Source organism: Dromaius novaehollandiae, chromosome Z (genome assembly GCF_036370855.1).
Source record: "Dromaius novaehollandiae isolate bDroNov1 chromosome Z, bDroNov1.hap1, whole genome shotgun sequence".
In the NCBI taxonomy this organism is placed as follows: domain Eukaryota; kingdom Metazoa; phylum Chordata; class Aves; order Casuariiformes; family Dromaiidae; genus Dromaius; species Dromaius novaehollandiae.
The window spans coordinates 63408405-63430106 of NC_088132.1; the positions used below are offsets into that span (position 1 = coordinate 63408405).

The window sequence follows — 21702 nt, forward strand, 5'->3', positions numbered from 1 at the left end:
CCTAAAAATTAAAAGTAATTAGCATTCATGGCAGCTTTGACTCACAGCATTTTCTCACTGAAGAGTTCAGCATGTAAGACAGCTGCTTACCACTATAGATGCAGTAATACAGAAAGATGTTTCCAGCCCGGAGGATGGAATATGCAGACCTCATATACCTCTGCTTGCAGCCTCCACACTTCCCTAGGTCACTGTGTCAGGCCAACAAATTCCAGCTTTCTTAAATGAGCAAAACAGTATGCTGAGCTGTTTGCTCTAAAGATTATTGCGAAATGTGTATTCAAATAAGAAAATGAAAAATAAATTATAATTTATAATGGCCATATTAGAATAATGATAAACATGTATATGGACCAAACTTCAAGCTAGGTACAAGTACTAGGTATGATTAAGCAGGTTTTTAATGAACTGGAGTTCCCAATCTGCAGAGACATTTCAGGGTCAGCTGTGAATTTCATTCTCTACTAGAAAGAAATTTCTATCCTATTAAGAAATATTAGTTCTAGAAAAAATATTTGAACTTTTTTCTTGTCTATGACAGTGTGTTCCAGCTCCAAATAACTTCCTGAGGAAAAGTATTTTCTATTAGATTGTTCAAAGATTCGGTAATCTACAAGATTATCAGGCTTACACCTTTTTTCTTTTCCTTATCAGACGGTCACCAATGTGTAACCAACCATCTATTAACAAAGCAACTATAACAGGTAAGAGAAATTCACATGACTGCAGATTCGTCTGTGAAAGCATCATGGGTTTCTAAATTTAATATTTATGAAAACTTTAGTCTCAATGAAGATTGAATATTGAAATAGTAATCTAATATTCTTTCATATCCTTATATCTATTTTATTAAAGAGAATGGGAGTTGTGTAGTTGTAAATAGTTTTGGAGACATATCATCTTAGCCTTCTGATTTCTGTCTTATTATCCTGTTTTTAATCTAAGTTCGTTCCCAGATTTTTGGTGGGGTTTTTTTGACATGATCTTTGTCCTCCATTTTCTTCATATATCAGTGATTGAGTATGTCATGATTATCTTCATCAGTAATTTTTTGCAATGAAATGTAGTAGAAAGAACTGGTGTGAAGAACAGATTGATCTTTTATTTGGGAGGTGGAGTTCTATACTGAGGCAAAGTCTTGGCATTACAAAACTTTAGGTAATGAGGGGAAATTTTCAAAGCTAACTTTTGTGACTCTATTTCTATAACATTTAGGTGCTTAAAAACAATTTACTTGTAAAAGACACTTATTTCTAAAGAAATATTAACTTGAAATCAGGACTGGAATCCTAAATTACATGATCACTTTTAAAAATTTTACTCTGTAACACTTTTGGCTAGTATTGGTATTGTTGGAATTAGTATTTGGCAACTTGGTCTTGGACATCTTTATGGGAACACACCTTATTTTACATCATATTTGTTAATACATGTTAATCAATGTGTTCTTAGATGGTGTAATTTTCCAGGTAGTTACATCCTCAGTGTCGTGCTGGCAGAGTAAAAGAGCATTTGCTTTGCCTCTTAATGAACATGGAGAGATACTTAGTAAACAGATAATTTACCATTTAAACAGAAAAATTATCATTTCCAGAATTTTCAACTCTATTTTTTTTCCAGATGGAACTTGGCTTGATTTTTATTGATGATCTTCAAACTCTTGTCTTTTTAGTTGTATAATAGGATTGTAACGCAAGGAACAAACAGTAATTTAGCTTTTTTGAAGAGAAGTATGGCTTTGTCACGTTCAATAATTCTTTTCTTAGGCTTCCAATGTGATAACATCCTTAGTTTTTTTCATCTGTCCTCACACCATATACACATTTACCTCTAAAAGAGCCATCCTTTATTCTCCAAGGAACTCAATATGTAAATATGAGCATTTGTGCTTACGGCTTATCAGGGAACAGAAGGTTAAACCTTATAAATCCACTCTATTCACTGAAAAGCATCCTCAGTTAAGAATGTTTTGCAACCATCCTTAAAGTTGTGGTAATTAAATAAATTGAGTGGGGAGGAGGAGAGAGGATAAATTCATAGATCTCTCATGACCTGCTTCTGGTATAATCCTTTGTTAATGTATTCCTTGAAGAGGTAACTCTGGGTGTTGGTTTCAAACTACCACCCATTAGCCATTTCAGTTATTGATAGATGTTACACCTGTTTCTAAGGGTGCGCTTTACTTGTCTGATCCTGAAGTCTGTTATCTTAAATGGAGACAGAGTTTTTTGAAAAATATGTCTCTTTCCTGTGGTTCCAAGGGACTAACTTCAGAAAGTCTATAATGCAGTAAAATCCCTGATAATCAAAGAATATGTGACATCCAGAACAGAAGATATGCGTGCACATGAACATACAGCAAGGCCACCTTACATGCTCTCCCACAGCTGTTTGCCTGAGGTCTGCTGCTTTTTTCCAGAAGGAGAAGCTGCTCAGACAGCAGGACCCAAGACACACTCTGCTGGAAGTTAATGTTGCTCTTTTTAAATTCCACACTGATCTGAAGGTTTCCATTTGGTTAACCTCCGGAGTACACTGTACATGTCAGAAGCACTAAATCATCTGAAGTTTAGAAGGAAGGTAGTGCAGTCAGTGGTGCAAATAATCTAAAAAATTTTTCTGTGCCAAGAAATTTAAAGGAAGCATGAGCAGAGGGCAAAGAAGAGTAAGGGTAATTTAATCTAATTTAGTTTAATCTGATTTATCAGAGAAGCTACTGGAACTGCTGTGCCCAAACTGTCCATTGAATTGGGTGAGCTGGGGCTTGTGTGAGTTGGATATAGCAGGCTAAAAGGCTTTAATAATACAGAAGAGATATTAAGCCACTATAAAGCATGAAAATGGCTGCAATTCACTTTAGCTGTTGAATGGAGATTGAAGCTGGATACTATTCTGCCTGAATGGGTTTGCCCATTCTTAATCATAGCCTGTTTTCGGTATTTCCATAGCAACAAATTTCATGGTGTAAGCACAGAAGAATGCATAGGTGCTTTCTTGAGGCATATAAAATCCTAGTAAAGCATGTTAGAGTAAAACACTAGGCTAAGAAGAAAAATATATTACAAACACTTTTCCTGCTCTTAGAATGATTAAAAACCCTTTCAGATGCTATCATGCTTTTCTAATTCTTCTCAGTTTGTGCAGAGTCCTTCCTGCTGAAAAATCCTCCTGTACATGCTGCTTTCACAGTCTAAGTCATTGAATATCTAGAGTAATACACCAGAAAGGTGGGGACCCTCACATCAGCCAGTTGGCACAGCTAGCAATCTCAGCAAGAACTGATCACCAGTGTAATAAAATAGGTGTCTGGAAGGTAGAGCATCACTAAACAATGTCAATATTAAAACAGAAATAGACACCTAAGAAGGGAGGGTTTAAGTTACTAAGCTTCCTGGAAAAAGTGTCTTTAGGAAGGATCTAATTGAGGAAAGGGAAGGTTACAGAAAGCAAAAGGAAAGTGTAGCAAGAAGGAACTATGGCAGAAGATATGTGAAAAAAGAAAAAGATGAAAAGGGTTTTGGTAAAGAAAAGTAAGTAAAATTGCAAGGGCAAAATTTTCCCATTTAGATGAAAAAGTATTTTTTGACTATTGTAAGAATTCACCCTGAGGAATAAATGTGGGAGAAAATGCAAGAGATAGGAAACTGAGAGGTGAGAACTAAGGAAACTGAGAATAGTGGAATTGAGAGGTGCAGCAGTACGTGAATAAAATGTTCAATCTGGTAGAAGCCTAGCAACCATGCAGTAAAACACAGCTACAAGACTGGACGTAGAGAAGAAGATGGTGGCCTTACAATTTGCAGTGATTTTTCAAAGCAAATATGTAAAAGTTAATGGCTGAAATATGGCCTGTTCTGTTCAATATATCCCCATGAATCCCTTTCAGAAACTGCACTGAAAAAAGGCAATGAATGCCAATGGCATAGCTGATCTTCGGTATAAGCCAGGTATGCTACAGCATGTGGAGCGTGCTGAGCCTGCTTTTCCAGAGGAAGTAGGGGGCAGGAGGTAGGAGCTTTTCATGTAATAACAGACTTTTCTCACCTGCTTTAGACATCTAGAAAGTAGGTATCTCTGTCTTGTCAAGGCTCTCTGAAGTCCTTTTATAGTCAGTGTGAATAAGGAGACATAAATTGACTTATTTTAGATGCTGTCTTTAAAGGGAGATGAACTGCTCCGTAAAAGTACCTTCTTTCTTCTTGGACCAAGGCCTGCCTGAGATAGCTCTGTGTTTTTACGGTTCTGCCATGCTTGGTGGTCTTTCTTCGGCCAAAAGAGGGGTTCCCCTCACAAAGAGTCACGTTTTCAAGGCGGTGATGTGCATGGTGCCTCATGGCAGGTTCTTAATTCTCTTAACATCACCAGTGAACTATAAATAACCTTTCATTTTCCAAAAACACTAATAGCTGTGAAGCCAGGACTGAACTTTTGTGTTGTGATTTTTGACTGATGAAAAAAAGAGGAAACATTACTTATCTTTTGATTATTATAGTTGTAATATCTGCATTTCTAAATGAAAATCATATGAATTAGGTATGAAGGAACTATGTAAGTTCTTAATGTCTATTAGATTTAAAATAGATAGGAGATCTCACAACTTCTCTGTCCACTAATTATAATTCGTGAACTCAATCTGGTAGATGTTTTTATATGAAAAATATACAGGCAAAAGGAGGTAAGTCTCTCCAAGAGAATGAGTCTCTGAGCCTCTGCATACTATCACAACTAGTGATTAACTGGCAAATAAAGTCTTAGTTAACCTGAAATCACAGACACAGGATCTGATTCATATATATATACATATATATATATACACACACACACATATATTAGAGAGACATCTTGTTAACAGAAATAGCTTTGAAGTGGACTTAAATATAGCTTATATAACTGGCCCTTTATGTTACAAACAGAATGTCAAAGGACCTCTAAGTAAAGATGTGTATATATAACAAATAAACCATTTTATTTAATAATAAAATAAATCTTAATCGCAAAAGTTCACTTTTTAGAAGTTGTTTACACTTTAAAATTTTCCACTAAAAGCTAACTCAAACCTATTTCATCCCATAGATAGAACAGAATATATGGAATTATTCACTAACAAGCCATCAAATATTTCTACATTTCATTTATTAAAAGGTAGGAAGCACATGGCTTAGTGTCAGGAAGACCTCTTTGTCATATATACAAAAACCATGCCAACAGTGAAATAAAGTAGTTGCAAATATTATGAGGTTATAAATTTAAACTGAATTAATGTGTTACTGTATGTTCTTATTACTTCTCTTTGGACTAGAGTTATGCACTTTATATGGTTCTGCATGTTAAATCCAGCAGAATTTCAATATCCTGCTAGTTAAATGGAATTTCTTGCATGTTTCTCATAGGCTTTTTCCAACATATTATATGGTTTGTATTGAATAGCTTCAGGTTGCCTAATAAAGTTTAAGGTTGTGAAATGGAATCTACAGGTCTTGTGCTATAGTTTTTGTTTTATTATATTGGAATTATAATCAATCATTATTTAATAATTAAATATAGTTAATTAATTAATTAGTAACCTCCTGGCTTTCAGTATGATACATTTAACAGCACCAAAGTAACTTAAACATCCATCCTATAGGTAATGGAAAAGGAAGATTACTATTCAAAGCACTAACAGTAGTGAGAAACAAAAAAATCCTGATTATATAGAAATCTAAGGCCCTACCACCCAGATGTGTAGACATAATTATGTCCATTAACAATCTTGTAGATTCCATAGTGAGGAATTGCTCCATTTAAATTTAAATATAGAAATTTCTGAATCAGTGTAGTTCAATTCCATTGAAAATGTGAACCCAGTCACATGCAAAACGTTATTTCAGTTTTGAAGCTTGAAATTCCAAATCAACATGTGTCCAAAAGAATGTAATCGTTTTCATTCCTGTGCCTTAACTTTACATGCACACGCACAGATTTAGACTCAGTCATAGCAAAGTGTGTAAAGGGATATCCAGCCTGGTGGGATGACTCTATGAAGAGTCAAATATGCTTGAACCCCTGGCAAGCAAGTACACTTGCGTCAGGCTGCTGTAGCTTCCCTGGTGTGGAGGGCAAGCATAAGTAAGCAAAAGCAGACTGAAAATGACTAGAAGGCATCGGGGAAGGGAGCTGTAAACTTGAGTACCAAAATGTTCAAGTCTAGCTTTATACACACACACCCATGCACACACATTTAAATGCAAATATGTGTGTGTTTATCTATATGTAAGCATCTCCCATTCAAGCCAGTTCTGTAGTTTAAAGGCTTTATTGAATAATCGGATGGAATTAAAATAGAGTTAAATTATTGCTGAATAAGAGGAAGCATTCCTGATCATGATATGCTGTAAGCTGTTCAAAAGCCCAGTAGGTAAAGCGTTAAATATCCTGCTGACCTGGCTGGACTGTACAGTGTATCACTGCATGGAGATGTCCTAAATAATCTAAGTGGTTTTTATCTTTTCTTGTGTCTGTGATTCTACCAGAGCACAGCAGGGGATAAAGTAAATGGGAGAACATATGAGGGGACAGAAAAGAACAACAGATGCCTTACAGAAGTTAATTCATGCAATACTGAGGTAATTGCTGCTAGCTTGGGAATGGATATATGGAACTGAGTGGATGCTAATGCCCTTGAGAACAGAGATTTAAAAATAATATTTCAGATTTTTAACAAAAGAAATGTTGTATTGCAATATCAGTGTCTCATTTTAAAATGCTGAAGACCTTAGATTTCATACCCAGGTTTAGGCAGATTTATAAAACATGCCCTATTCAAGAGATAATTGCAGTATATATATCACTTCTCTAGATTTAGTCAGCAGGATTATAGTTATAATGAGCACTTCCCACTCTCACTTCATTTGCCCATTGAATATATTTTTTTCTTATTACAGAGAAGTATTCCTACAGTAAACTTTACTGCCAAACTTTTGGCAAAGGCAAGATAAAATGTTCTGAAATTCTCACTCAAGTTAATTGAGTAAAGGGCGCTTTCCCAAAGCACTGAAGGAACCTGACAGCTTGTTTTTAAAGAGAAGGGGGGTGTTTTTGGTAAAACGACTTTTGCTCTCAGTGTAGTTTGGTAAAAGATATATAAATATTTTGTTCTTCACACCTTTTTTATACCCATACATCTGTGGATATTTAACAGAATATAACTCACCTCAGCAAATTATTTGAATTTCAGGGTGAATACCACAGATACTTATATTTTCAAATGTAAATGTGCTTTGTATCATTTTCCCATCCTTTAGTCTGCAGTAAATTACATCTAATTTTTGAGAAATTAGCAGATGTATATCTGCAGACTGCAGCAGCCATAACAGTATACCTTGCCAGTGGTTGAATTCAATACTTAGAAGTGCTTTATGTGCAGGGAAGCCACTGGCACACAAACGCAAGTCCACCTAAACTTACTTTCTAGGGGAATATTTCCAAAACTGGCATTTAGGACCAGAACTCTTACTGAGAGTCAGTTAACTTCTTAACTTTTAACTTCTGCAAATGCTTTTGAAATTTTACCATTAATTGACCTATGCAAAGGTAGCCACATTCACTGTAATTGTTTTCTCAGATAGGTAGCAAAAATAACATACTGTGTCATTTGGTGTGGATTTTATGTTATGTGAAGAGTAGTGGAACAAGAGAGAGTAATTGACAATTTGAAAGAAATACTATATGGAAGGGTATATACTTACGCTGAGCTCTTCACACAAATGGAATCCCAAGAATGTATTTTTCAGAAGATACCCACAGCACATATACATGCTCTTCGTCACTGTCAATCAGATAAATAACAAGCAAATTTCATGTGTAGAGGGTAATTTTCTTCAGCTGTTACTTTCTTTTATTGCTGTTACTTCTGATGGCTCTCTAGGGTCAACAGTGTCACTAAATTTTGAAGCTCAGTAGATAACTTGAAACAGCAGAGGAGAATATTGAGGAAAATAACCTGCAAGAAAGGCACATACTTTTTTTAGGAAAAAAAAAGTTTTATTAAAACCTAAAAAAACCTAATACTGGAATGTAACCCACTCTTTGGATTAACAAATCTAATTTCAGTATTAATACATAAAATAAGAATGCAATTGGAAAAAGATTAGTAGTTCTTCAAATGGAATGGAGTTTTAAATGCCTTTGTGCCTTTTTGGTAAGCAGTTGTTACATAATATTGAATTTTGTTTATGGTCTGCATCCTTGCTCTGTTTTAGAGTTAATTAGGATACTGATCTCAGGGCTTATACATACTGAATGGATAGTAGAAACAGATGGTTGAGGTGGAAGAACCCGGGTCTACGTGGTGTACAGTGCCTTCTTGAAAAGATATTTTGAATGGGTGGCAATATTACTATTGCTGCTAAAATCTAAGATACATCTCAGTCTGAGAAGTATTCCATTCTCTTGCTGTTTTAGACCAGATCCCAATTCACATTTATGTGACAAACTCTATTACAAATGTATGTGTTAAGCTTGGATTTGAGAAAAAAACGATATTGTTGAATATTTGGAGTGATGCATTATGGACTAGAATTTTTTCTTGTCATGCCATTCAGATAACAGACAAAAAGAAACTGAGCTTCAAGCTCTGCAATCCAGAGTGAATATACATTTAGCTTCCAGTGAAAACCCTCCAGCCTGTCCACACAGTTTGGCAACCAGCTGGAACTGCGGATATCCTGTCTTTCAGCTAGTTTCAACTATTCTGTTCTAAAAAAGAGGTCACATTTTTACAACAAGTATTTTGAATAAAGGATTGATAATCATAAACTTCAGTGAAGTTGAACCCAACCTTCATCACTACAGAGTAGCTTATAGAGGCCTATACATTGTTTTTTTTTTTTTTAAATGATTGATAATATTTCACATAAATAACACAGATTTGGAAAACCACAACCAGTTAATCATTAAAGGTATTATGTAGGTAATGATAGCTAAAAGGAGAGTTATCTCATTTACAGCCTGCTTTTCTATGGAAGGAAAATCTTACTGTTTTGTGAGGTACATGGCAGAAATTGAATTTGGAGTGAAATTCAGTCATATGTCTCCTGCTCAGAGTAAACAATTTCTGCAGAGAAGCAGTGAATTGGAAAGACAGGAGTCCCCTTCTCACCCAGGCTTGCACTGTCACTAGTCGACTTCCCTGGTTGAACTAGCAGCTTCTTTCCCTGCACATGCAGAGTTTGCAGGCACTTCATATTCATAAACAGGGGCTCTATTTGCCTATTTTCTATTAAAAACTAGCTCTTTGTGTCACAGTTTGTGCAGCACAGCCATGTGTTATAATGAAAAAGCACCTGCTTGAAATGGATCATTTGAAAATAAAAAGAATAAATTGTATTTTTCTTTTTAAGTGAATAGTACTCATGTCTCTAGTTTAGCCCTTTCCTTGGTTTAAGGGAGCTGTTGTCATTGGCAGGGTACATCTGTCAGGGCTTATTGAATGCTTTCTCCACCTTGATCTGAAGACCTTCAATTCATGCTGCAAAATTTTCCCAATTGAATGAGAGAATCAAAATGTAATTTTTATCTAGTGCTGGCTTAAGTTCTATGGGTTTGTTAAACAGTGATTAACTTTCCTGAGGCAGAATGGCAGGAAGAAGTTTGATGTGGTTTTGGGCATCATAAGCTGTTTACTTATTACCTCACATTCAAGGAAGTTAATAAAATCAGAGTACAAGATAGAATGGTCCCTACCTTTGACTACTGTATAGTAGTCAAATATAGTAGTCAATTTTTTGAGAGATTCAGGCTTTGTCTATAGTGAAAGTATGAGATCAGTTATCAGGATCACCTAGGATATTTTTAAATGATGACCTACCTGTCTGCATTAGTGGCAAAAGAGCAGTCTTCATGATGTTATTTTAAAATGCTTATTAACACATATTCTGAAAAGATGCATTTTCCCCGGTGATCTATCCAAAACCAACAATTAGAAAATAAGCGTAGTTGTTTTGCAGTGTGTAGACTACATCACTTGGCTGTAATGTATTTCGGGAGATCTCATAATAATCTGGTTTTGGTGGTGATGTGTGGTTAAGCTATCTAAGCGCACAGAGACTAGAAGGCTCAAAACTGACCTCTGCCTGTAAGCTTTATCCAGGACTTCAGGTTACTTTTCCATAGGACTGCCCTGTAGTACAGCTTTGGTTCTGAAACACACTTAACACATTTTGTAGTTAGAATATAGGCATGCTGAAACAAAAAGATCTACTGAAGTTCAAAAAGAAAACGTGAGAGAGACTAGTCTAGATTATCTCCACATTGATGATTTGATACGCAAGCCGACACAAATGCAGCTTCTTACCTTTAAAGTCAAATTGAGGTTGTGTTTTGCTGCTTCAGGAAAAATCACTATATCATCATTTCACCAAAACTGTCCATTTTACTGGAAAGATAGACAGGATGATAAGCTTAGTGTGCTTCCTCTTCTCTTTTCAGCCCAGTTGTGTCACTTACTGTCACTTTTGAGAAACATACATGACCCCAGACTGCATTTACCGCATTGATAAGACTAGCAGAACAGCTGAAAGAGTGAAAGGTGGTTTGGTTTGTAGGACTGAGATGTGAAGAATCTGCAAGAAAAAACACGACTCTTGTCAATGTCATTTTTTTGTTCCTGTTACGAATGCAGCCCTTTGGTGGACATACATAGAAAATGAAACTACCTGTAGATGTGGGTTCTGGTATGACCATCTGAGGTAGCCTGAGTGCATCTTTTCTCACACTTCGTCTGACTTCTAACATCTGTGATCAGTGACATTGTCTTCTCTCCAACTGAAAAGATGGATTTGAAAGTAGAACTCTTTTCCATTAATAGGTTACTCAGAAAATGGTTTATTGAAACGTATTCACTTTCCCGACTATCCATTTAAATATTAAGAGCTACATTGAGACTACCCACTAAAGTGCCTAAGGTCTGGTTTGATTATATGCAAGCTCCTAATTACAGAGCCTGAGCAAGGCAATGAATCAGAGGCCCTGGAGGCAAGCAGGAATAACAGCGCCTCTGTTGCAGACCAGAAAGTCCCACAGGTACCCACACACCATATATTGTCCATGCTCAAGTCAAGTGTATAAATAACCCTGGGAGTAGTGTGCACAGTTTAGGACTCACACCTGCACAGCATCTCCTCCAGGAGCGACCTCAGCAGCAGACTACAGAGGCAGCCTCCTTTTTGCTCATTCTCTCTCTGATCTCATGCATTTTGCATTACATGCTGCAAAGTGACTCATCTTCAGCTGGAGGGAGTAACTCCAGCTTTGGCTGTAGGAAAACTGACTTGTTCTTACCGCACTTTCTTGGGAATTGGGATCAATGGATTCAAATCCTAAGGATAAGAAGAGCCTAGAGCTCAGGCTTCTGCTTTCAGGACAGCTTCTAACACCTTTATGCAAAAAGACAGTCACCATCAGACTGTTTTCCTGTGTTAGGTGAATAACCTGGGAAGACCTTGTGGTGGTGGGATTCAGTCTGCATGAAAGTAACTGGTGTGTGGACCGTAGTCAATCACATATTCAGATATGCCCGTGTGTTTTTAATGTTTCCGATTAGCTGGCTCTAGCTGGCTCTGTATATTTAATCTTCTGTAAAGCCTCAGGCTTCCTGCACCGTCCGCAGAGGAAGGCAGGTGCCCAAGGCGATCTGAATGGTCTCTGGAGCCTCAGCTCCCCAGGTGCCTGGGCGAGACTTTGGAGTCACCCGGCAAACACTAGGGGAGTGTCACTGCTTGTAAATGATGCGCCAGTAGTGGGCAGCCTAGCGTAGCCCCAGACACCCTCGGGCATTTCCTCGCAGAAGCCTGCTGGGGAGCAATAACAACAAGTAGTTTACTGGACTTGTTTCTGGGCGTCCAGGAGCAATGACAGGAGGCAGTGAAAAACCCAGTAGTTCTTACTGGAGAGCTTTCACTGTAAATATTAAAAAGTCCAGGGTATGATATTTTTTAAATTTCCTCATCAAATACAAACTGTAGTTCTCCTCAGGCCGGTTTCTAGAGCTGTATGACTTCTGGCTTCTGTTAATACATTGGAAAAAAATATTTTTTATCATAGTCCTTATCTGTTCACAGTTAAGAAGGTTCAGCTCCAACTCATACAGGGACAGACTTTTTTGTACTAGGAATATCTAGATTGTATCCCCATTATTATGATGTTCTGAATTATTGAAGCAGCTTTGGCATTATACATGAAGTTTTAGTTGATACTAAATAATAAAAATGATTCCCAAATATTTGCATTAAAATACTAGTAGTAAATTGCAGATCTAATTCATGATTCTTTCCCCATGTAGTGTTTTAAATTAATTTCTGCAACTGACATTTAGTTTTGAAAGCGTAAATTAGATATGAAGTTGAACTAATTCTAAGCCAAATAAAAAATAAAGGTGACAGACAATAAATTAAGGTAGCTAGTCTCTCTTATGTCATAGAATAATAATTTGCGTTTCTTTCCTTCATAATGAAGAATAATGTAGCATTACATGTGAGTGAGTGAACTTTGCCACTAGATAACTTATTTATTACTATGCTAAAGAAACAGGAAATAACTCAGAAATAAATTATACAAGTGACTACTGGATTAGTAGACATTTTAAAATGCCACTTGTTATTCAGTAAGCCATATGCTAGTGCTTAATGACATGCTGCAACAACCATTGACTAATTTGTCTTTAATTGAAGGAGTGCAAAGACAAAAGTAATAAAAACCCAAGAAGTCAGTGCCAAAGAAATGAAGGAGAAATTCAGAAAACTGTTTGACATAACCTGATTACACAAGCTAACCAAATGTTATTAATGGCTTGCAGAAAGGTCTGATGGATGAAGAGGGGCAGCTGACAGGAAAAGAAACCAGTAGTTACTTGGAGAGAGTCTTCGATGCCATTATTGTTATTATAGCTTTCAAATCCAATTTCTTAAGGGGAAAAAGCAAAATCACAGTTTTGGGCAGGTTTGTTTCTTCTTTATTTGAGTTTGGCAAATAGAAGCAGCAGCAATGATCAGACCCTTATGAGCTCTGGCAAATGTAATGCCCTAAATCTGTCTTTTGTATTCTATCCTTTCTGTTTGCTAAGCTAAAGGGATCTGTCTGATGGATATTAGCTGCAGAAATACTTTTCTTCTGTTCTTCTCAACATTTTTTGGCATATCAGATAAAAAGGCTGTTTGAACCTTGTCATACCCCAAACTTCAACCCTGAAAATGGGTATCTACCAGGCTGGAGGAGGAGGACAGAGAAGGAGTCTATAGTCCTGAAGCAATTAATGTCTCTGCCGGTCAAGGCTATGTCTTCAGAGAAAGAGCAAGCAGCTGATATACATACTTACTACGTACAAGCCTGCTACACAGGAAAGTAATAGTAAGGTGGCAAAACCACTTGCTTCTCATGTGCTTCTGCTACTTGGAAATACATATAAGCATGTTATTTATGAGCCACAGATTTTCACTCTATGATATTGTGAAACCAAAATGTGATTGCTTTGCTCTAACTAATTCTCACGATGAAGTCTGCAAGACCTTGTTTTGCTGAGTAAAACCTGAACCTGCAATACCAATGAGGCTATTATAGTATTTATCTCTGATCTAGCACAGTTCTATTCTTCTTGCAAATTTATACTCCCTTGAGTTCTGTGCCTCACCTCTTTCCCAATTTCTTTGAGGTAAATTTTTCTTTAGGAGGTACAGCTGGCAGTATGATATGAAGCTGAGATAAGCCCCAGTGGGAGAAGATTCCAAAGAGGATCCTTGTAGCCTCATTCCTCATTGCAAAGAAAAAAGCCACATTGGTTGTTGCTTGTAAATACTTTTTTTTTTTTTCTTATAAATGCTATTGTCAACACATACCCACTGGAACACCAAGCTGATGCTCAAAGGAGTAATTTTTGCTTCAACATATAGTATGTGTTTGTGGTACAACCTGATATGTTGAAATACTTACCAGTTCTAACTTGAAATCTCTTTTCTCCAAAGATGTTGTTAGTCTTGCCTATAGCACAGATTTTCCAAGAACTTCTTTGAAGATTGGTTGTTAAAATAACGAGATGTTTCTACTTCATATGTTAGGCAGGTTTTCTGATAGACATTGATTCTTGAAAATTATTTCTAGGATTTGATGGTTCTGTGAGAGTCGAGTACTATAGGCCTTTCTCTCAAGTATGGATTGATCTTGCAGAGCTTGATTATAAAATGTCTATACGTTTCCTTCTGCAAAATAAAAAAAGTTTGAAATCAATATTCTAAAGAATACAATTTCAAAGAATAAAATCACAATACAATAAAAGTTTTCACATTGGGCTATAGTTCTTCAAATAACAATAACAATTCTGTCCAGCCAAAAAAGTAAAATAAACCATAAAATACCCTTCTTTCTCTCAAGAAGATGTTAAATACTACCTTCCAGAGAAAATATATTTCAAGATGTTGTTTTCTACTACCATGTTCTAGAGTAAATTTCTCAAATTTAAAAAGTGGAATGAAGTCAATCCAGATCGTGCAAATGGACATTAACCCCATTTTAAAGAAGTGTTGAGATTATGTCTGAAACAGTGCTTCCAAAATTAGATTAATATAATTTCTTTTGGAGTAATTAAAGGAATGAAACAGCTGTAGGAGTTGAAACCTTATTTAAAATTAGTTAGGCCTACCAGCTAAACTCTGTGATGCACACTAGATAGTATAGTGGACTGAAAGAAGAATATACTATGTCTGTACTTAATCTTTATGCTCCTCAGGAACCTTTTTTTTTTTCTGAAAATCTACAGACTTCCTGTCTACATTTCCTGTAGAAGAAGTGTTAGCAACAGAGGGAACATTTTTCTTTTGCAGTTGGGACCTCAGTCATAGGCGGCCATTTGACTTTCTAGATGTTCTACATGGTTTCTGCTGATCTGCCCTTCGTAGTATGATGCACAGATTCATTCTGCTTCATTTGAAACTGCTCAGTTGAGTGATACATCCAAAATTCAACTCAAGTGGTTTAAAAATAAATCATTATTCTTTTTATTCCCCATTTTTTATTCCCCACTTTAAGCCTTGTTTCAGAAAACTTAAGATATGTATTTAGGTCCTATAGATTTACATAGGACTTAGGCCACAGTTCAACATGTATTTTTGAAAAACAGAGTCAGTTTATATAACTGAACCCTGTCACTCCTTTCTTTCCCCTCACTGATCCCTGCAATAAGCTATCAACTTGTCTGTGCAGATAGAGGGTGAAATAATCAAGGAGCCAAACTGACTGAAAAATAACCAGTATTATTTTTCCAGATTTTTTTCAGTCAGTTTTCCAACTGATTCACGACACAGCCACTTGAACACTTGTTTGAAAACAACTAGATGGGGAGCACAGGGACAGAATTAAGCAGCCAATGGTGGGATAGGCTAGAAACCTGAAATTAGCTTGAGCAGTACTACCACAGAATAGCGGCACTGAGCTTTTACAAGTTTCTGAAGATAAGTATATGTTTAAATATTGCCTTAAATCATTTGCTGCCATTCAAACCTTTACAAGCATACAGCACTTAGCACTGCAGAGCTGGAAAATTTTCCACAAAAATACATGTGTTATCTGACTGACAGAGAGGTGGCCCAGTGTAACAACACAGACAAACATTTCCATATGATGTTGAGGCCTGCTGGAAGCATAGGCAGCACTAGGAGAATTTTAAAGGAATTTAATAGCATTAAAAATTGGTATATTAAGAGATTAACAGATTAAGAGATCTGACGATAGCTAAATTTATAAAATAAATTAAGGGGACTGTGTATAAGCATATGGGCTCATAAACAGAGCTTGCCTTTCCATTATCAAATGCATGTTTAACAAGTTTTTGCCTCTTGTCATCATTTAATCCACACAAAGTGACAACCTGAATTGCTGAAAATGGAACTGTATATTGAAATATGGCTGTAGGGTTCACGCAGCAAAACTAGTTTTACTGGAATCTTAAACAGATAAATGGAACTTGCATTTCAGAGTCTTTTAAAAATATTTAGAAAGGAACCAAAAATCACACAAAACATCATGCAGATGTGCTTCCTTTCCTTCAGCTAGCTGAATAACATTTAAAATGCAAAGGCAAATATTCAGCTTTTGTGCCTCCAGAACTTCTTTTTACTTTCTTTTAAACTCTTTGCCCCAGGTAGATTCTTTCTGAAACAACAGTGATTCATTTTAAAGACTTAGCTGCCCTTTTCTCATATAGGCAAAAAAAGTCTTGCATATCAAAGTGCAGGAGAGATCACTATGCAGATACAACATTCAGACATGAAACATGGATGCATCCTGTTCACTTCTCTAAGAAAAAACAAAAAACAAAAAAGCAACCATCCCCTTCCTCCCTGCCCCCAATCAAACCTAAAGCAGATGTAGCTGAGAAGACCCATGATTCTTTGCTGGGAAAGGTGAAAAATAAGATTTAACTGTAAAGACTCAACTGCATATGAGCAGAAGTAAGAAAGCTTATTAAAAACCGAAATGAACAAACAGCAATGTTGTGGCCTAAAATGTTTTTCCCGCTCAACTTTCAGAGCAGTTTGCTGAGGTAAATAGTTTCATCTTCCTTTTGGTGAGAAAATGTCAAAATATCCATTGCTTATTAAAAATGAACTTATTGAAGATTAACAGTATCCATTACCCAGATTTCTAAATGTAATAAATACAACCAGTTGTTAATTTATTCTCAAACAGTAACTCGCCATAACCTTGTAGTTTAGTTTTCATTCTAGGAATAGTGCTTTAGAACTGTTTTTGAAAGTCTTCAATCTTCACATTGGGAAAAAAGGGCAAGATGTAGAGTGACACTTTGAACAGGACAAAAGTGACTCAGGGCACTTGTATGATGCTTTCATGTGTTGTTAGGCTAACTTGTTTGTGTGTGTATGCGCGCAAGTCTGACCACAGAGAAAAGTTTACACAAGTTGGCGTAAAAGTCAAAACAGCATGAAGTTCAGCACGGAGCTGACTGCCCGAGTGTCTCCCTGTGGTGTTTGTACCCTGAGCTGTGCTGCCATTGCTGCATGGAGGAGATTGTTTGTAGCCAGCAGCAATAAAGGCTTTGACAGCAACATAGGTTGCCTTCAGAAGATGGCTTTATGGCTAGGGCATGGCGCTGGGACTCTTACCTGGAATCAGCCCTGAGCTTTTTTATATCATCGCACCTTCTCCGTGACTTCCTGTCTCACACTTCCTACCACATTATGAGGACATACACATTACTGTCTGTGAGATGCTCTGATGATCTGGTGATCAGCCGTTTCAAAACGCAGCTGTTGGGAGAGATGGAATAACAGTGTGTGTCATGTGATCTTACTTGTCTGGAATAGCCTGAGGAAGGCAAGAAATCTGAAAAAGTCTTGAAAAGCCTGTTAGGTATATTACAGATTTAATTTCACTTTTTACATTTGTTTAGCAAATTTCATAGGACTAAAATGCCTTGTGTTAATGCAAAGCATTTTGTTAAAAACTAAATGTTTGCTCTGTCTTCCTTTCAACTTACTGTTCTCCTTCAAATTATTCCTTGAAAACAAACAAAAAAATCATTATTTTGCTCTGTCTTCTCCTTATGTCTTTTTTTCCTTCATTCAGTATTTTATTTCTCCACTCTTATGACCTGACTTTACTCTTTTCTCTTATTTAAATCTCTTCATGTTTTTCTTTAAATGTGATCCTGCAATGTGTGGTCATATCTTTACGATCTATTATCTTTATTATCTTTATTTTCCTTCACATCCTCTTTACAAAACAACAGCAGCAGCAGCAGCCACAAAAAAAAAAAAAAAAAAAAAAAAGTTATCAGATGCACAGACTTAGACAGATTAGAATAATTCTAGACCTACAAGGAAAAACTTGTCAAAACAGACTGCATATGGAACATTTATAAAAGTAGAACTGGATCCAACCACTTTTATTTAGAATATTGGATTCAATGATTTTTTTTTTGTGTGTTTTTCAATCTAAGTAATGAGAGTTCTCTGAAAATTAACATTTTATCACTCCAGGCTTTTTAAATTTTTTTAATTCTTTCATAAGAGTTGTTTATCAAGAAGTAGGTTTTTCTTTCTATCTGTTGGGTAGTAAAATCCCTTTCTCTTCACATTCTCTTCTTCTCTTGTGTACAGTGTATGCCAATGCTATAGTTTCACCACTCCTAAATACAAAATGATTAATATGAAATGCCTTATAAACTTTATTTTAGGGAAAAATGAATTTATTAACAGTAGCTCAAATATTCTTTATGACAAAGCTCAGTATTCTTGTATTTCAACAGATTGCCATTGTATTGTCTACCTTACTGATTGTCTCATCATCTGGCAATGCTTAGCCAAGTTTATTTGGAAGCCAGCATTAATATTTCAGTACAGGGCAATAGCTTCCTTAGTCTGTTCCAGGCAAGGTTGTATCCCGTATCTGTCCTGCGCATAAGCAGGATTGCAGAATGTGTAGACATACATGAGCTAGCTGTATTTAGTTAGCGTTGGTACCGACAATAGTGAAGCACAGTGTGCCTTTCACCCATCTGAGTAACAGCCCAGGGCCTGGTGGATTAGTAAACTCTGGGCTAAAGCCCATGCTCTCACAGCTTCATGGCTATTAGATTAAGGCCAGCTTATCTATATCTGCACATGCTATGAGCACATCCCTGGCTGCAGTGTCAACATAGTTTTAAACAAAATATATCCCATGTGTATTATTAAACTAGCCACTCCTGCTACGCTAGATTGCCGCGAGCAGTTCTCACAGTAGGCTGTGCATTGTGTTGCTGGCATGTGGACTGTTACCATCAGATGGCATTCAGGTTCATTAAAAAAGGCTTTATTCTATATAACTGGAATAGGAAACTAATACATGAATTGCTTCACAGAAAAGATAGGTCCACATTTTTAATGAGTTGTTTAACATATGAAGTCACTTAGCAGATGAAAAGGTTCAGGAGGTGGTGCTCTTAAATTCATTCTCTCTATACAGTCTGTTCTTTTAGCTGAGGCTGGAAACAGGAATTGTTCTTTAAAGAGAGAAAAGAAGGTTCTGCTTACTGTGCTTTGCTGTAAAGGCTCTTCTCCAGAATAAATTATTTCAGCCTGTGCTGTTATTCATGATACACTGCCACTATTATCTATCTGGCCATATTTTAAGACTGTAATTTCCACTTCCTGCCATTTTTTTACAGACAGAAACTCCTGCAATGCAAAGAGATGGCTTTAGTGTTGCTAATAGTTTGGAAACATGTAGCTGAGAATGAATGTCAGGCTGTCCAGTGAAGCGGAAATGTTAGCACAACAGATTTTAGGCCATCACAGCTGTAAGTGGAAATGGAATTTCTAGGCTACTCTTCAAGCAAAAAGCATGGAAGAGAGGTTTTAATCATGTATGTGCTTGATAGTTGGGTTATTGAAAATATCCAGCTAGAAAATTTATACTTGAAGAAATACATATCCTATGGTTACTTATTAAATGCCATACTATCCTGGAAAAATATAATCTGGCCTCTCACTTTAAGTTGCTTGACTTTTACTTTTCAATATATTATCTCCTCCCAGTACAATATATATAATAATATTAAATATGTAGATATTTGTCATTCATAATAGTAGTTCTGATATCTTTGTATTACACTCAGAAAAGCATTACAAAGTCTAAATATAATTTTTTAACAGACTTAGATGGCTCATTTTTATGTTCTCTTTATATGGTCTTAGAATACCTTTATAAATGTCACAATCATTGCAATTTTATTTACTGATGCAAATGCAGAGACAAAGCACTGTGTATAGCGCAGAAATTCTTTTCTGGTAAACTTTACTGATATGTCGATTTTCTTAACTGGAATCTACCTCCCAGACAAATACAATTCTTAACTCACTTAAATGAATGACACGATCAAAATTATTTTTTATAAACACAGATTCAGAGGACTTCTCAAACTGAAATCTCACAGTAACTTTTGAATTTCATTCTATAAATAAGGAAAGAACAAAATATTCTCTTCCTGGTGCCACAGAGTTTGAGCTCATCAAAGGCTACATCTATAGACTTTTGGCATAAAACTCCTAATTTAAAGCCGTCAGTTCTACTGGATCTTTAAACCATTATATTCAATATAAACAGAATTCAGGAAAAAATGTTTTCTAAGGTATGCATGAAGCCTAACCATTTTTTTTAAGAGATATTTTCATGAGTGGAAAGCTCAGTTCTGTTTTGCTTCCATCTCAGTTGCTGTTCTCGGTTTGATGGCCCACTCTGGGATTAAAACAACAATCTCAGTGAACGGTATTTGAAAGCCTTTTCAGGCCTGGTGTAGATTTGACTTCCTTACTTTCTCACCATTGCTTTCACTGATTTTTCACCTAGCTACATATGTGGCAGGAATGATTGGGCCCTGTCAGAACATGCCACTTGGTGTTGTAATGGTTGTTTTCACTGAAAAATCTGATAGCTGGTCTATATTTGCATCGTATTGCTGCACCATGGCTGCATCTGGAAGAGCGACAACAACAGAAAAATATACAAAATAAAAATAATTTAGGGAGCTTTAGGGAGCTGTCTGTAAACTGACTAAGCCTGGCAGCAGCTAACATAATTTTTGACACTTTTTCCAGCCTAGGCAGATTGTGGCTTAATCTTTTTCATGCTGGCAGGATACGTTTGGAACACATCTGATCTGAAGAATAATCATCTTTTTTGCATAATGCAGATGTGGGAACAGACTCTGTTTTTTATTTTCTTCCTTATAGTTTCTTCTATTCTCTCAAAAGACAGCTATTACTACCACTAGGGATAGCACATGATTAGCATATTAAAAAAAATGCAGTGATCACTAGAGATTTCCACTCAACTGTCCTTTAGATCAACCTGTTTGACTCCTATTGGCTTCTGTGGAAAATACTCACTTCCTGCAATTGAAAAAAGGGGCATCTGAAATGAGTGATATCCTTACTGAGCAAGAGAGGAACGAGTATAGTCTCCAAAATCATTTTTCTATTCCGTTATCTGTGTGTAGTTCCTCTACCATCCATTTGAAGAAATGTTTTTCAAAACAAAAGTAACAACAAAATTTGCAAAGTATAGCTATCACGTTGAACACTGTGAAAACCCCAAGAGCAGCAGCTGTGTTTGCTCCTTCAGCTTGTGATGCTTTTCCTCTGCAAACCCATCAAGGTGCTGCTTCCCACTTTGTGGGCCCAGTTCAGATACGGAACAAACAGCTATAATTCTTTTCAAAAGTAATGGAGTTACAACTGTTTTTGCTAGGCCTGAACTTGATTTGGTTCTTAATGCTTTGTTTTGGGGGTGGGTGGGAATATTATTCACATCATACATAGTAACAGAGCATAGGTGTGTGAACACTCTACCAGCGTACGGAAAAAATCCAGGGCTTGATGCCTCTATGTACAAAAACTTGGGCTTAAATGTCACTTATGTGCTTCATACAAAAAGGGATGGTGCTCTAGAGAGAAGGAGCTAAACCCGGTGATAATTTCTAACATTCTGTTTGCTGGATTTTATACATATTTTATATGTATGTTCAGACTGTATCAGATGTATGTGTGTATACAGATATGTGTACAGACAACAGGTACTGACATGGATACATACTAGCAGTGCAGACAGGCAGAAAAACTTGCAAGAACAGACATTTCACAGTTTGCAGCAAGGGCTGATCAGGGTAACTAGCAACTG

The 21702-nt window shown here is 36.4% G+C and overlaps 1 protein-coding gene across 5 annotated transcripts in view; it reads left to right on the forward strand.

Moving 5' to 3' along the window:
- The window catches only part of LOC135325140 (3',5'-cyclic-AMP phosphodiesterase 4D), a 604546-nt gene that overhangs the window by 499114 nt on the left and 83730 nt on the right, over window positions 1-21702 (forward strand). For all 5 annotated transcript variants that reach the window (XM_064502789.1, XM_064502790.1, XM_064502791.1 and 2 more), the window contains one exon: window positions 655-704. In XM_064502789.1, coding sequence (XP_064358859.1) covers window positions 655-704 — 50 coding nt within the window. The remainder of the gene's footprint in view (window positions 1-654; window positions 705-21702) is intronic.